The following is a 16782-nucleotide window of genomic DNA, read 5'->3' on the forward strand; positions in this document are numbered from 1 at the left end:
CGGCTAAATTTTCAAATTCTAAAATCTACCTTATTTTACACTCAATACCCTAACTCATAAAAAGAAGGAACCCAATGGCTTTAGTTTGCAGGGAGATAAAATCATAAAGGAAACATTCATAAGAAAGCATAATCACTTTACAAATCAACTTCTAGGCTTCATTTTGGAACAGTTTTTTTACCACTTTTTTAAATAATTATTTTAGGATAATTTTTTTTTTGAAATAATTTTTTTTAACTAAAAAGCAGAAAAAAAAATTGTCACAAACGAAGCCGTAGTCCTAGAGAACTTATTATGTGCGGTCACCGAACAGTCCAGAGACAAATCAGAATGCCACGTCACCCAATATTGAGCAATACGCAACAAAAAAATGACATGAAACATTCTCATTCGTCTCTGGATGCCGTTCGGTGACCGCACGGAATAATTTTTCCTTGATCCTGATGTCAGAATGAAATTACAAACATAAACATAAAATATAGATAAAAGGGAAATTCTCTTTTTTTCAAATTATGTTTGTAAGTTCTATATCTTTTGATGCTCTGATCTCCTCTAACTCTATCTACAAAAGCTGTACAAAATTTAAAGAAAAAAAAAAGGAAAATAAAGAAATAGCCTCAAGCAGTGTTGAAAGTGACATACGAGACGACGACTGTAATATCATCCAGTTTGCCTCCATAGTAGCGATATCCGGCATCCTGAGCGGCCGTCGAAAATGGCGTTTGCCTGTTCTTGTCTTGAGCTCGCTGGCGAGCAAGTGCAGCTATTTTCTGAGCGGTCACCTGCGGTCCAAGCCTGGCTCTCACAGCATGAACAACAATGGCATTTATGTCAGTATTGTACAGATTGTCGAATAATCCATCTGTTCCGGCAACGATGACATCGCCGGATTCAACAGGGAAGGTAAACACCTGCTCAAATCATTTGAAAATCGAAAAATGGTTATTTTTTTACTCGACATCAACTTAATTTTAGGGAAAAAAGTAGAGAGATTTTAATTTCTATTATTGAAAACAGGAAATATCATAATCTTCCAAGTCAAACGTGATTAATGTCAATCATAAAGAAGCAAAAAAATGATAATCATATTTAAATATCATCCAAGTTAATAGGACAACTTGAAAAAATTGGAATTAAAACGAATCATAACGCGCCACGTCACCCGTTTGCTGTGTACCGCAGCTATATACCATTGTGTATCACACACCGGGTGATGTGACTGGTTTTGATTCGCCTTTAGACATTCCGGTGTCCACACAATAATTTATCCTTTCACAGATATCACAAAAAGCTAAATTCATTGTACTCTGTTCTATTGTCTATGGTTTGCCGCCTATGATTTAAGATCATTAAGATGTGGCCAAGTAACAATAAAAAAATTATCAGGATTTTTCTTCACGAAACTAGTCAAATCAATCACATTATGTAATCCACATTACCAGAACCAAAAGCGCGTCGTCCTTTATAATAAGCTTTTAAGATTTATGATTTCTTTTGAGGAAAAGAGGTTTCTTGATGAATCACTGCCTGTTGAAAAAATAACTAGAGAATGAACTCTTATGCATGCAAAAGTGGGATATACGTTGCCATTGTTTGCTGGAGCCACATGATTTCAGTAATTCACTAATATTTTCCAGAAAATGAAGAGACCAAGAAAATTCCAAGCCCAAGCATAAAATCCAATATAAATCCGATTTCAATGATAATCTAGTAAAAGAAGCAATACATATATATTGTCTACTATGTTTCCTTCCTAATCCTCCTCAAACTAAAATTATCTGCTCATCTCATAGATGCATTATTGATATACATACCCAAATCATTTAAGTCTATTTTCAATAATCTTATTTCAATAGATTTTACTCCAACTGCTACTCCAATATATACTAATTTTTTAATTTAACCTCAATAGTTTTGTCACACATCAATCTTAGCATTCACATTTCTACCACCCTCAACTTAGATATCAATGATTTTTTAATATCCAACTTTTAAACTCATATAAAATCATCAGCTTAATTGTAATTTTATAACATTTATCCTTAAATCTCCATGATATCCTCTTATCACATAATACTTTTGAGGCATTTCTCCAATTTAAGTACCCCTCAACTCTATTGGTGATGTCTTAATATATATCTCCATTCTTCTAAATGATACATCTAAGATTCTCAATTCTATCATAAATTCATTTATAGGTAGCACTTTATTTCTAATAAAATTGATTGAACAAAAAAACTAATATATATATATATATATATATATATATATATATATATGCAAAAATCATACATCTAGGCTCCTAACTTCGAATATCATTTCTAAGAATTTCTATAACAAATACAAAAAAATTTGAACTAAGGTCCATCTACAACTGCTTTTTATAATTGAAAATTCTTGGATGTATGGTCAGTGTTACACAGCTACTAATAATAACAAAATATATTTGAGAAGGTCTTATCAGCATATTTACATCTGCAATCAACCAAATGAATCCTAATGATGTAGATCTTATCGTCATTCAACTATAATTGAGAAGGTCACACCCCTTTTCAATTGCAAAACTTTCAAATACCTATTACATACTAAAGTCACTCCATTCTACAGCCAAATGGTTGCCCCTCTCATTAATACCAACAAAGAAAACTTAAATCATTGTTCTAACAGTTGAAGAAGCCAAGCAAGCTCATGAATCAAATGAGGGCACCAATTTCCACATTACAACTTATAGAATCATAGCAGAATGAATATTTTCTATCCACTACCACAATAAAAGTAGCAAAAGCAATAAAAAAATATCATCATGAAACTTTAAAAAAACAATCAGCGCACATGCAAACATAAATTTATAAAAATATTATCTGTTTTTTTAAACAAGAAGAGTAGAGAGCTCAATTATGGAAATCAAGGCATAGCTTATGAAAAACTCGTTAGAGTCTTTTGGTAGATGTAAATTTCGTTTCAAATGTAAGAAATTTATCGGTTTTATTGAACTCTAATGGAGATTCCAACTGGAATAAAGTTCAACCGTTTTACTCATGGTGCAAGAAGTTGAATGTGATTTGGCGGCGAAGTGGAATGCGAAGTGGCATTGAGGTGTAAATGCCAAAAAAACGATTTAATATCAGGTGATTAGAGGGAGAACAGAAGTACATATGATAGAGAGGGAAAAACATTTAACTGAGAAGTTAAACACTCCGAAATGTAATCATAGGAGTTATAATGTTACGACAACCGAAAGTTTAAGATGCCGAGAAAATTAACTTAGTTGATGAGGCTGACATATAAGCTACTGGAGAAGATGGCGGAAACGGGAAAGAAGAAAAGCTAGGTAAAGGCGAACAATAGCACACAAATATGAAGGGTAGGGTGTGACCGTCTTTTATTAACTAATAGTAAATTTATTAGGGCATAACTGACTTTTTAACTAAGAGGAAAATTATTAGTGCCTAACCAGCTTTTATTAACTAATAAAAAATTTATTTGTTCTGCTAAATGAAAATTATCCAAAAAGAATTTAGGTGTGAATATGAAGGGCTGGCCGAAGTCATGGGCGAATACAAAGGGATAACCGAAAATTTATTTGCTTAATTTAGCCATAAAATAATACCAAATTAAAATTAATTATATATTAATTATAATTAAATTTATCAATTTATCATAATAATGTAATAAAATCAAAGGCCAAGATTTTATTTAAATAATTAAAATGGAAGGGTAGGATTTGTTTGGGAAGAAACTCAGTTGATTACTTGATTTTTATAATAGTAGTATAGATATTAAGGCAAAAATATGAAAGAAATAGTTTCACGACAACCCACTGGGTTTATACATATGTTAATGGATAGATTTATAGAAGGCTTGGCCAACTATTAATACTACAGAGACAGGATACATCAATGCACCAGCGAATTCTTCAATCTTGTTAACATTCTTCGAAAAAAAAAGTATAAATGACCAGAAATATTAGGACCACGGCAACATAGAAAGATGCAAGCATTTACAAAAACCGACAACTTTTTGCTAAATCTGAACGGAACTATGACTTGTTAAAGAAATTGAAATATCAGTTATAGTGAGCAGCGCTTATGGAAAGAGATAATGATCAAAAAAATCTTTGGACTTTTTTATGAAATATCAAAATGGCTCCCAATTGTTTAAAAGCCCCATTTTTGTCCCTTGACTTTTTAAAATGGGGACCTAAATGATCCCATGTAAGAACTAATTTGATTCAAAATAAAGAAGTCAATGGATCAAATTAGTACTTCTATCCTTCAGAAAAAGTTAAAGAGGACCAATTCAATCATTTACTCTTAATGGAAACACAAGAAAGCGAGTATAAAATGGCATAGCAACTAACCTGAGCCGAACTAGGAAGATCACTGCCATTTTCACTCTCAAGTTGGTAAGTAAAATTGAAATCATGTTGTTGAACCGGAGAACGAAAGATAGTGCAACCCTCTCTGACAACTATAAATCCACTATCCCCAAGATTGACAGCATGAATCCCCTAAGTAAAAGAGTGGACAAAGTAAAAGTTAGTAGAATAAAGAATATTTACAATATTTTAATCAGGACAAAAATATTTTACATACTTTATAAAGCAATCATAGGTTTCTTAAAATGAACTAAAATTCTTGGGACGCTTTAGTTGATATGAAGCAGCTGCTTTGATAAAACAAGTGTTACTATGAAAAGACAGTAAAAAATTCCATATAGGCGGTCATCACCAAACACTCCATAGTAAACACATAAGCCGGCTACTTAGGATACATTACACAAAATATACAGAAATGTAAATGGTTTTGATATGACATGCAATAAATCACAAGGTGGATAGGTTGAAATGAGTCAGTAGGATACAAGGATCCCTACCCACAGAGAAACTCCATCTATATAGACTAGCATGTCCGCACAGGTATAAAAAAATGTAGCTTGTATACATAAATTATACATGTATATATCTGTTAAAAACCAGTACACACTAAAAGTATAATGTCTTTCGCAGGCATAATAATAACATGCCACAACATCATTTACCTAAGCATTGAAACTTTAGTTGGTTATAGGAGTTATGATCATAGGGGTGATTGAGTGGTATGTATATATATATATAATCACTGCATAGTTATTTAGAATTCTAAAAAAGTAAAAGTAAAATCATAATTCTCTTATTTAAAATGACAGTTCTTTTGCAACAGGTAAATCACATGTTCATGATATGCAAAGATATTTCCAGGAAGCTTTAAGGAGTGATCCAAGTAGTGTCAGAATATTTCTTTAGAAAATGGAGACCACTAAAAGTGTTTGTGCTTCATTATGCTCTAATTATTACCAAATCAAAAGGCATTCATCCACACGTCTATATTGTCAATGAAACTTGTTTTAAACAACTAATGTGGCATCCATTGAACACTAGAATTTACTGTCGGGGTTAAAAAAAAGGTAATAGCCAGTTAATGCTAAAGCATTGAAATAAAAATTCAGCTAACTTGATTGGTGAGAGCAATAATGCAAGCTGTTGATGATCCCTTAGCTTTAGTACGAGAGTAGGCTTTCTCTAACACCCTCAAAGGATTGATCAGCCCCTTTGGTTCATCTTGTATTGCAGATACAGCATTTGACATAAGTTCTTTAGCATATTGTCCAGCATCAACACCAAGATCTGCCCAGCCACCAACACCATCTGCAACTCCAATTACTTGCTCATCATCACATAAGAAATGTGCATCTTCTCCTCCGGTTGCTTCCTTATCTGGGTGTGGAAAATAGCATGAACCAGAAAGCAGCTTCAAGGATCTATCCCCGAGTGACTTCCTGTGGAAAACAGTTCAAACTTGTAGGTATAATATCGGATCACTCAATATAAAGTTATTTGGGTAGAAGAAAAATATGTAATTTGCTTGATTTCAAAAGGTATTATATGTGTATCTTAAATAAGTTTAATTTAGGAACTCAATGGTTAGAATGACAAGTTCTGTAAATTCATCAAAGAGCAGGACATTGGTTATTTTGAGGGAGCATAGATAATAATGAAAAAGTTAGCAAATAGTAAATGAACAGGGGCCCACATTTCGATTAATAATTTTAAGATCTGGGTCGGTTAATTATATATAAATCAGAAGGCAGTGAGCTCCTAAGAAAATGAAAATATCTAATAATTAGACATAAAAATATCCAAGGCTTTAGAATCTCCTTTGATGCTTAAATACAGCTAGAAAGCCAAAAAGCAATGATCAAATATATTTCTTGAGTAGAACTTAAAGATTCTTAGTATCATTAAGCAAATTTTATCTGATAAAATGGGTAGAGGATCTCAGTGAGGAGAAGTCTAATACACATTATGAATGTAACTAGCATTTATCTAAGCCAAAATTACAAATAAAGTATTTTTTTTGGCATTCCTGTAGTAGTTAATTACTATGTAAGAACTCTCCAAAAGAAACAAAGAGGAGAGAAAAAGAGGTCGGTACTTTAATGGTCGATCAATAATTCAACAGCAAGTTCCATAGGAAACACATAATGGACCCACATGGTGAAATGGTTAAATATGCATGTTGGGAGTCGCTAGATGTAAAAAAATATATGAAGCCTACAAGATTGATCATTTGAAATATAAATAGAAGTCGGAAAACAATAACAGGGAAAAATAAATATAAACAAAACAACAGTCACTTTAAAGAACAAAAACCCTCCAATGGTTCAGGACTCTCCACAGAAATTGAAACTTTGTTCGTGTTTTCTGCAAGAGACTGCTTTAAGTTGAACCAAATCAGCATTTAGCATTAGTAGCAGTTTACACAGAATATAGTCATCTCTTATCCTGTAAGTTCGGACAAGAGAAAATAAACAAGAGACAATAATAAATAAATAAATAAACTCTGATGGAGCTGAAATTTATCTACCATAAATTATTATGTTGCATGGTCGCGTGTGGCAAATATACAGGACCAAGCTAAATCCAACATGCACGGTTCATCTATATAAGCATAAAAATTGACCCTAATCATGATGAACCCAATGTTTTGAGCATTTCACATAGTGCATGAACAATTAATGATAACCTATTTTTTTAAAAATGAACTGTAAAACTAGATACATAGCTCACTAATAAATAATAAAGCAATCTTCTTTAGTGATCTTCCAATCATGCAAAACCTTAATCCAAATCGATGATTTATAAAATTGAAAACCATGAAGTTGAACACGACTCCCAACCATCCCTTGACACTTGATCCCATGGTCAGGATGAGAATCCGTGGGCACGCCAATCTCTGTTAAATCCCAGCCGTCCATTGACACTTTATCCCAGGCCAGGATAGGAATTCGTGGAAGGCTCACATGGATCATGTCGATCTCCTTCCATATTTGGGTGACTGGTTTAAGAAGCATTATATTAGGGCAATTATGGATTATTTGTATCTTTATTAAGATATCATGTATAGATCTATAAATAGGAATAGTTTTGTATCATAAAATTAGCCTTTTTTTCTTTTTAAATTCTCTGAATTTAACATGGCATCAGAGCCTAAAGAGATAATTCGTGCGTACCACCACCAACATTCATTGCAGGAATTATGAGGAATACATATTCCCAACATCGGCCTTCATTGCCATAATTATGAGAAATATAGGTTCCCACCACCAACCTTCATTACTAGAATTTTGAGGAATACAAGTTCCCACCACCTGCCTACATTAACAAAATTCTGAGTAATACAAGTTCCCACCACCAGCCTTCATTGCTGGAAATCTAAAGAATATAGGTTCCCACCACCAACCTCCATTGTCAGAATTCTGATGAATAATGATCATTCTGCAGGCCTTCATTGTTAGAATTCTAATGAATATTGGTCCTACTTCCTTCATGCGTCCAAGACCGGCAAGAGAATTCAAGCACAATACCTCCTCTTGTGTGCGTATGAAAAGAGCTGAGAGTTTCCTCTCGTGAGGGTCTAGGGCGAGACAAACAAGAGTACAAGACTTGCACTCATTTCTACAATCAAACTAGAGGAATCAGAGGCCTCGTGTGCGCCTGTACGGTATCGATTTGGGTGGAGTCAGATCACTGATTTGCATTGGGTTGAAAGTTGGCTCGATCTGACATGAGGAGATTTGTGTGTTGAGTTTTGAACCGCTTGAGACCTTTTTTCTGCCGCTAATCCTAAAGTTTGTTGCAACCCTAAAAACATTTTTTTCTTTCTACTATCGTGCCTTCATTGTCGGCCTTCTCTTGAGAATTGAGAGGGAGAAAGAACCGAAAGATAATTAATCCACTTTTATGCTATCCCACCACCAGATTTTATTGCTATTTCTGATATCTTGAGGGCTACTATACAACACATTCAACACAACCTTCATTGATGCCCTGCACATTCCAGGCTTGATTCATATAACCTTCATCACTATCATTTGCCGCTGCAATATCTGAAGCAAATTTCTCCCAAAGTTTTAAATAAATGGATAACTCTATGGTGCATCATGGAACTTGATAACTCTACTTTTCTAGAACTAATTACCAACATGGAAATAAAAGATTTGTATTCTCCAGCTTGAGGGGGAGTGTTAACATCTCAATCGTACGGCCAGGATGGGTATCCGTGAAAGGCTCGCATGGATCACGTCGATCACCTTCCATATTTGGGTTGCTGATTCGTGAAGGATTATTGTCAAAATCCAGCCTTTCAAAGAGCAAAACAATCCAACGGCTACAGTGCTCAATCCGTGGGACGCATGACTCACGCCAGAACTCTTTCCATATTCGAGCTGCTGATTTAGGAAGGATTATACTATAATTATTTTGTAATTATTTGTTTCCATATTAAGGTATCTTATATAGATCTATAAATAGAGGAGAAATCATGTAATAAAAAAAGCTTTTCCTCTCTGATTCTCAAAGTTCAACATGGTATTAGAGACAAGAACGAAGTAAAGAGGAAGTCATCGGAAGCCGAGCAAGCGGGAAGATGTCTTACCGAAGCCAATGGAACCTAGCGGAAGGCAAACTGAAGCCTCGACGCAAAAAGGGCCGATCGACTCTCGGTCACCCTAGCCATATCTCTCGGTCAAGCTTAGGAAGAAGCGGCATAGGAGAAAACGATCACTCGGGAACAGAAGAAGCCGCTTGGGAGAAGACGTTCTCTCGGACATCGAAAAACAAGAACAAACAGCTTGAAGACGGTTGCTCAGACGCTCCTCCGATTTCCCTATCTTGCTCGGATAAGCAGAAACGGACGGAGCCTAGCCAAAGGAAGAAGAAACCTCGCCAACGGAGCTTTGCAACGATAGATGCCAGATAAACCCTTGCCGCAGACGGAGCCCCTTACTGACAGACGACGGAGCGGAGCTGTGCCAATGTTGTTGTAGAAGGCCTGCGCCCTAGCTACTATCCGAACTAAGTCTTTTAAAGACTCGGCTAGGTTCGATTTATTAACCAAGATCGTACAGATAGTCTTCATTATTATCATTTGACACAAAAATGTCATAAATTAATTCCTCCCAAAGCACTGACCAATATGAGGATCCTATGATGCACCAAGAAGGATGGGGTGACCTCCAAAGCAAGCAACCTTCCTATCGACTAAATGGGAAGAATTACTTAAAGTGATCTCAATTTGTGAAGACCTACTTAAAAGGAAAAGGAAAAATACATCACATATTCACCTCCTTGGAGGAGGACCAAAAGGAGGAGATCCTAATTTTGGGGCATGGGATGAAGCAAATTCCATGATTATGTCATGGTTGTGGAATTCCATAACTCCAGAAATTAACGATACATTTATATTCCTTTCCACTGCAAATGACATATGGGATGCTGCCAAGCAGACTTTCTCCAAAACTCATGATGCGGCTCAAATCTTTAAAATTAAAGTCAAAGTTGGAAGCCCAAAGCAAGGGAATAAGATCGTGACGAAGTATGCCACCCTTCTACAAAATCTATGGCAAGAACTTGATCACTACAGATGAATAGAAACCAGATGTCCGGAAGATGCTGTGATCCTAAAGAACTTTACTAAAAATGATAGAGTTTATGGTTTTCTTGCAGGACTAAATGCATAATTTGATCAGATTAGAGTCCAGATCCTCGGCAAAGAGGAGACATCACCACTTAACGAAACCATTTCTCTCATCTGTGATCGGGTAAGAAGATTGGACTTGCTAAGGAGAAAGCAGGATTGTACTACCTGGAAAGACTAAACCAAAGTAAAAATAGATGCTCTATGTTATCCCTAATTGATAAGAATTCCACTATTTGGCTTCATCATTATAGATTAGGACACACATCTTTTGATGTCCTAAGACATATGTATCGACAACTTTTTCAGAAATTAAAAAATAAAGATTTTCATTGTGAAACCTGTGAGTTAGCTAAATATAAAAGAACTTCCTTCCCAAATAAAAATGAGAGATGTGATATCCCTTTCTACCTTATTCAGAGTGATATATGGGACCCTAAAAAATCCCCAATATCTCTGAGGCACAATAGTTTGTATCATTCATTGATGATTGCACTAGAGTCTCTTGGATCTATTTCCTCAAAAATAAATCTGATGTTAGTATTATTCTTCCCATTTTTTATACCCTTATCAAAAATCAATTCAGGGTAAAAATAAGGAGATTTCGCTCTGATAATGCTAAATACTATTTCAACCAAAACCCTTTCTCCTACTTCCAAAGTGAAGGGATCATACATAAGTCATATGTTCACACCCCACAACAAAATGGGACTGTAGAGAGAAAAAACGGTCACCTTCTAGCCTCCACCCGAGCTTTCTTATTTCACTACAATACACCCAAATCCTATTGGGAGGACGGCCCTCCTAACTGCAACTTATCATAAACCAACTACCTTCAACAACCCTAGGACTCAAAACTCCAATTGAGATTTTGTCCTCATTTTACCCCGTTTCGAACCCATCATAATCTTACACCCAGAATCTTTGGGCGCACTGCTCATATTCATATTCATAGCTAGGATAAAGGAAAACTTGATTCAAGAGCACTCAAATGCATCTTTGTTGGTTATTCAGCTATCAAAAAATGTTATAATTGTTAGCATCCACCCACAAGACAAACTGATAGGAAACACTTGGATTCACAAGTGTTCCTAGCCAAAATCAGTAAACTCCAGCAGATTTATTGTTGTCCACAGCAGGAAACAGCCCAAAAACAGAGAAAAAACAGGAGTTACACGAGAAATCTGAGAAAAAACGAAGAAAAACTCTTATATTTCATTAGTAGATGAATAAAACAACAAAGATACAATTGATCCTCAATTCGAGAGGAGGATCGATCTCTCCCAAATCTCTAGACGCCGTTAGAGCCCAAAGAAAACCTAAATCTAAGAGATCTCAAATTTCAGCCAAATTCAAGATGATCAAACCCTAGGAAAATCTACTATTTAATGCATACAAATCAAAAGGAAATCCCTAAACAGTCCCTACATTCAAATTCCCCTCTTAATTTTCCCAAAAAAGCTTCCTATTCGGCTCCCGCAAGGCACGCGGTGCGCGCGGCCTCCGCCCAGGCGAACAGATCGCCTGTTTCGCGACTTGGCCGGTCCCGCCTGGACCGGCTGGACCGGTCCTTGTCTCTATTGATGTTACCTTTGATGAACAAAATTTCTATTTTTCAAAATCTCATCTTCAGGGGGAGGCTGAACTTGAGGAAGATTAGGGAAATGAACTAGCACCTCTTAACCTTCCACCACCTCAAACCAATCCAACCCAAAACCCAAGATAGGGAAACAAATGGCAAAGCCGTCATTAGATTTGGGAAGGTTTATCCTGGCGTACAAGCTGAGTAATGCTCCAAAGCAGATCCAAGGATCTAAATCATCTCGTGGAAGGTAAGCTCACCACCTCCCTTATATCCTATAACCAACTCTATATCCTTCAACAACTTCTCATCCTCACACAAAAATTTCCTGGTTACACTAGATGACTAGAATATATTCATATTTCTAAGAATAGGCCTTATCTGATAAAAATTAAAAAAATACCATGAAATATGAAATGTAGGCCCTATAAAAGAACAATACATGGGAGATCAATTTACCAATAGGAAAAAAACAAGTCGGCCGCAAATGGGTGTTCTCTATAAAATACAAAGCTGATGGCACACTGGAAAGATACAAGGCAAGACTAGTTGCAAAAGGGTATGCTCAGACATATGACATTGACTACCAAGAAATCTTTGCACTGGTAGCAAAGATGAACACTATCAGAATACTACTCTCATTAGCAGCCAAGTACAACTGGCATTTGGAACAATTAGATGTAAAAAATGCATTCCTACATGGGGATCTGGAGGAAGAAATATTTATGGAAATAGCATTAGGGTTTAAGTAAAAATTCGGAGGTAACAAGGTGTGCAGATTAAAAATGGCTCTACATGGGCTCAAACAATCGCCAAGGCCCTAGTTCGAAATATTCTCAAAATTCATGCTTCTTAATGGGTATAAACAAAGTCAAGGGGATCATACACTATTCTTTAAACACTTAGACTCGTGGGAAGTTACCATACTACTGGTCTATGTAGATGATATTATCTTAACTAGAAATAATGAAAAAGAGAAAGAAAGTCTAAGGAAAAACCTTACAAAGGAATTTGATATTAAAGAACATAGTAAGCTAAAATACTTTCTTGGAATTAAGGTAGCTCACTCCAGTAAATGAATCTTCATTTCACAACAAAAATACATTAAAGATCTTCTAAAAAAAATAGGTAAACTAGATTAAACCAGCACCGACACTAGTAGAACCTAATCTTAAAATAGGGGAAGCAAGAGAAGATCAAGATGTAGAAAAAGGGGCCTACCAGAGACTTGTAGGAAAATTAATCTACCTTTCCCACACCATACCAGATATAGCGTTTGTTGTAAGTATGGTCAGTCAGTTTATGCAAAATTCAAAATAGGTTCATATGCAAGCAGTAGATAGAATACTGCACTACCTTAAAGGTAACCCAGAAAAAAAGATTCTCTTTAGAAGAGACCAAGAAATAACCCTAGAGGAATACACCAACGCGGATTATGCAGGATCACCAATGGTCAGAAGATCTACTTCTTGGTATTGCACATTCCTTGGAGGAAACCTAAACACATGGAGAAGCAAGAAGCAAAACGTGGTGGCAAGATCCAATGCAGAAGCAGAATATAGAGCTATGGCCCTGGGAATATGTGAGGTCCTATAGATAAAAATAATTTTGGAAGATCTGAAGATCAAATGGGACAAACCCATAAAATTATATTGTGACAACAAATCAGCAATAAGCATAGCTCACAATCCAATCCAACATAACAGGACCAAGCACATAGAAGTTGACCGACATTTTATAAAAGAAAAATTGGAGAGTGGACTCGTATGTATCAACCATGTACCAACAAAAGATCAACTTGCAGATACCCTTACCAAAGAAGTGGATCACGCTGTCTTTCTCATAATGATAACCAAGCTGGGAATGACAGATACATACTTCCCAACTTGAGGGGGAGTGTCAAAATCCATCATTTCAAAGAGCAAACCAATCCAACAGCTATAATGTTCAATCCGTGGGACGCACGACTCACACCAGAACTCTTTTCATATTCGAGCTGCTGATTTAGGAAGGATTACATTAGAATTATTTTGTAATTATCTGTTTCTATATTAATGTATCTTGTATAGATCTATAAATAGAGGAGAAATCATGTAATAAAAAAAACTTTTCCTCTCCAATTCTCATAATTCATCAATTATATTAGGACAATTATGCATGATTCTGTAATTATTTATTTCTTTATTAAGATATCATGTATATATCTATAAATAGAGATAATTTTGTATAATAAAAATAAGCTTTTTCCCTCTCCAATTCTCTAAACTTCACAGACACCATAGCTCTAATTAATACCTCAACATATATAATCTCAATTTCAGGTATGTAATATTTTAAGGAAATGAATGCATCAATGAGAGATTTGGTTTGGAACTCGAGCACCTTTCTCATCATCTCCTCCATGATGACAAACTTCTCATCGATCTTCTCATGGATGGCTGGAAATAGCTTTTTAAAATCTGAAGTCTTTTCTACACAATCTTATTTCAATTGACCGATCTACCCTTCCACTACTACTTTTCTTCTAGCCATGAGTGCCCGAATCGAACAGCTATGAAAGTTGAAACCAATATGATAGGAAGTGCTTGTAGAAATTTAGGAAAAGCCTTGGCTGAAATTATTTCAACAATTTCAGAAAACCAATGACAAGAAAATCAGGAATAAAACACAGAAACACTTTTTTTTTACAAGTTTTATGAAAGAAAAGGCAAGATACAAGTGGATCTTCAATTTGAGAGGAAGATCCAGCTCTCCCAAATCTCTAGCCGCCGGCTAGAGCCCAAACACTCTAAGAACAATCTAATTTCAGCAAACAACCCATACCCCTAACCCTAGGAAAATCACCTATTTAAAGCAAACAATAAACAACAAATACCCGAACAGATCTCCTCTAATTCCCTCCCAAATCTACCCTATTTTCTTAATTATTTCTCTCTCAGATCAACCCCCAAATATGTCCACTTCAATTAGAAAATATTTCCTAATTAATCCCCTCCAAATCAGCCACAAAATCTGCCCTACTCAATTAAGAAACATTTCCTAATTAATCTCCTCCAAATCAGCCCCAAAACCTATTATTTTCAATTAGGAAATATCTCCTAATTAATTCCCTTTAAGTGAGAACCTTCCTAAACAACTCCCTCTTGATTAAGAAACTTCTTAATTCCCTCACAATCAAATAAGCTAATCAATTAGAATATTTGTGACTTAAACTAGTCTAAAAGGTTATTGTCTGACCAGGAAATAAGTCATAGTTGATCAAGACCTCCCATCTTTGTATGGGACTTTTTCAGGAGTTGTAACAGGGTTGGGCCAGCACATTAGTTCCCTCAATAAATATATCCTCATATCAGGCATGACATGAAACAATATATCATGGAAAATCATTTTCAGTGTGTGGAGTCAACATAAGGCCTTTAAAAAGCCCCATTGTAGAAACATAACTTTACGATGCAATATCATTTTATGGTTTTAGACATGATCCACCTTAAAAGTTTCACCAAATAAATAAGTCAAAGCTCGGAAAAAGGAACTGTGTTTTACAATCCCACTTGCTTCAAAATCAATGCTAAACTTCATATCCCACTACACTAATGCATTTGACATTCAATATACACATGTATATTGCCAAACTAACATGTTTCAAAAAAAAAAAGGATGAGAAATATAAATACCTGTTTTGCTCAACTACAGAGCTGTCAAGCTGCTCGTCCTGTAGCACGCCATCAAAAGAAACATTCCGAGCAGCTCCTGTAGAATATTGAGCAGTACAAGCCAGCCGAAAGTCCTTTTTCCATAATGAAAAGCATGGCACAAATTTTGAATAAAATTCAGTAGCATCAGACGATGCACACCAGTAACTCAATTTCCTACCGCCTGCTACTTCATTATGTAGGCTGCCATTGATAATTCTGTAATGATCAAGACCGTTGTGAAAATTGCAAATACCACTTCGAATCATACCATGTGCATGCCCATTAGTCTTTTCTCCGAGGCCAAGATTATGGGAAACTGATTCCGTTCTGCCTGTTACATAACTACAAGCAGACATTGCATTTCGCTGGAATGCAGTGAATAAAGATTTTTTTGTGGTCTCGGAGAGCAGGATGTCAATTTGCTTTGCACAGGATTGACAAAGAAAGTCGGTCACTGAAGGAGTAAAAAACTTGCGAGATATTGTTCCAATAACAGAAAACATTGCTCTCTGATCAATTGTATGCACATTTTTCACAGCATTGGCACCAAACTGAGGGAAAAGGCCAATAGTCGAGAATGGTTGCGACAAGAACAACCAAGTCCTGCCAAAAATAACATTCCTGCTACGCCCCAAAAGTTCTGAAGACGTCTGCAAACCCTTTTGCTTTGGAAATAATGATGTGGGCATCTTAACCATGAAAGTGAGGAAGAATCCTTCTAGATATCAAACTCCAGAGACCAGAGTAGCATAAGTCATAAAATCTCATAACTCTCAATGCACCCAACCTTAAGAAGAAAAATTTATCAAAAAAAAAAAAAAAAATCAGAAACGGACGACAGAGATTCAACTAAAAATATGAAGAGCAAACCAATGATGATAGCAGTCCACTGTTAAATAATACAGATAGCCTACACGAGGAAAGCAAGAAAATATGCGCATCAAAGAAAAATGATTTCTGAGACGAAATATTTAGTTGTAAACAGCTCAAAAGCTCCTCCTCAAAAGGAAACACAATTAATAGAAGGGAAATTTAAAACCTTCCGAAACAAATTAAAAGGCATCCAACAAAAACAAAAAAAAACAAAAAAAAAACTTCTAAAATAAAAAATAAAAAATAAATGAAAAGCAATAATCCCATCAAAACCAATCCAAAACATGATAACCAAAAAAAAAAGGCAGAAGAACCAACGAATCTCACCTTTAATAGCGTGAAGGGAAACAGTATTTCTTTCTTCCTCGAAACAATCACTGACCCTCAAATCTGAGCTTTCTCAGTCTAGCATCTCACAACTCAAAACACCTCCTCCTCTCCCCACACCGGCTGGTGGAAACAAACAAAAGAGTTAGCAGCGAAGGCAGCGAAAGCGGCGGCAATGACAGGAAGAAGACGACGTACACTCCACGGCGTTTGTGCTTCAGACGACCTAAAGCTTGTTGGAGAGGACGGGCCGCAAATGGTAGAGATTGGTGATTAGCGGAATTAGGGA

The 16782-nt window shown here is 35.8% G+C and overlaps 1 protein-coding gene across 1 annotated transcript; it reads right to left on the bottom strand.

Moving 5' to 3' along the window:
• Positions 1 to 472: 472 nt before the first annotated feature.
• On the bottom strand, positions 473 to 16782 carry LOC110095322. Its single transcript, XM_028694515.1, has 8 exons — positions 16494 to 16782; positions 15273 to 16080; positions 8524 to 8789; positions 8356 to 8427; positions 7194 to 7376; positions 5493 to 5833; positions 4361 to 4510; positions 473 to 911 (listed from the first exon to the last, which is right to left on the bottom strand). The coding sequence occupies exons 2-8, from the start codon at positions 15989 to 15991 to the stop codon at positions 618 to 620; spliced, it is 2025 nt and encodes a 674-aa protein (XP_028550348.1). The 5' UTR covers positions 15992 to 16080; positions 16494 to 16782; the 3' UTR covers positions 473 to 617.

Source organism: Dendrobium catenatum, unplaced genomic scaffold (assembly GCF_001605985.2).
Source record: "Dendrobium catenatum unplaced genomic scaffold, ASM160598v2 fragScaff_scaffold_501, whole genome shotgun sequence".
Lineage (NCBI taxonomy): Eukaryota > Viridiplantae > Streptophyta > Magnoliopsida > Asparagales > Orchidaceae > Dendrobium > Dendrobium catenatum.

Bases quoted from the DNA above. Each gene is read 5' to 3' on its own strand.
- LOC110095322 (XM_028694515.1), bottom strand. From the start codon at position 15,991: ATGGTTAAGATGCCCACATCATTATTTCCAAAGCAAAAGGGTTTGCAG. The intron at 8,428-8,523 runs GTTGGTAATTAG...AATTTGCTTCAG, and splicing joins TACAAATCTTTTATTTCCAT to ATATTGCAGCGGCAAATGAT. The intron at 4,511-5,492 runs GTTAGCTGAATT...TCTTTTACTTAG, and splicing joins TTATTGCTCTCACCAATCAA to GGGATTCATGCTGTCAATCT.